Below are 503 nucleotides of genomic sequence, written 5' to 3' on the forward strand. Positions count from 1 at the left end.
GGGGGAAGGGTGGGTGAGACGGGTTGGGTGGGCGGCGAGTGCAGGCTGTACCCTGCAAACCTGCGTCAGTCTTGGGGATCTGAGCTACGACGACCTCCCCTGCCCAGCCGCTGGCACAAACTCACCCAACACATGCGCATGCAACGCACGTTCCGCACACAGTCATGCACGATGCACACACATACACACATGCACACACACACAACACACGCACTCACACACACACACACACACACAACACACAACACACGCACTCACACAATCCAAACACAAAACACACGCATGACACACACACACACACGTCATCACCCCACCTCGTTGGCGAGCTTCTCCAGCCGCAGCGGCTGCTCCAGCCCCTCCTCTGGCGGCTCGTCCACCGCCACAACCACCGCCCCCTCCCTCACGCGGTACACCAGCCCCCCGCACAGCGGCGCGCCCCCCGCGCCCGGCGGCTGCGAGTTGGGGCGCAGCGCCACCACGTCGTGGGGGGAGAACTTGTGGGG

General features: G+C 64.0%; 2 protein-coding genes across 2 annotated transcripts in view; both read right to left on the minus strand.

The window, feature by feature from the left end:
• MNEG_14459 (DNA-binding protein SMUBP-2) overlaps nucleotides 1-134 on the minus strand; it is a gene marked incomplete at both ends in the record, with an annotated part of 4138 nt that extends 4004 nt beyond the window's left edge. The window contains one exon of the mRNA XM_014037068.1: nucleotides 126-134. Coding sequence (XP_013892522.1) covers nucleotides 126-134 — 9 coding nt within the window. The remainder of the gene's footprint in view (nucleotides 1-125) is intronic.
• A 171-nt stretch (nucleotides 135-305) lies between these two features.
• On the minus strand, nucleotides 306-494 carry MNEG_14460 (hypothetical protein; the record flags this gene model as incomplete). The annotated part of the gene is made up of 1 exon (XM_014037069.1): nucleotides 306-494. A coding segment is annotated over one exon (189 nt), but the record flags the coding sequence as incomplete, so codon positions are not given.
• Between the last annotated feature and the right edge of the window lie 9 nt (nucleotides 495-503).

Source organism: Monoraphidium neglectum, assembly GCF_000611645.1.
Source record: "Monoraphidium neglectum strain SAG 48.87 unplaced genomic scaffold scaffold04506, whole genome shotgun sequence".
Lineage (NCBI taxonomy): Eukaryota > Viridiplantae > Chlorophyta > Chlorophyceae > Sphaeropleales > Selenastraceae > Monoraphidium > Monoraphidium neglectum.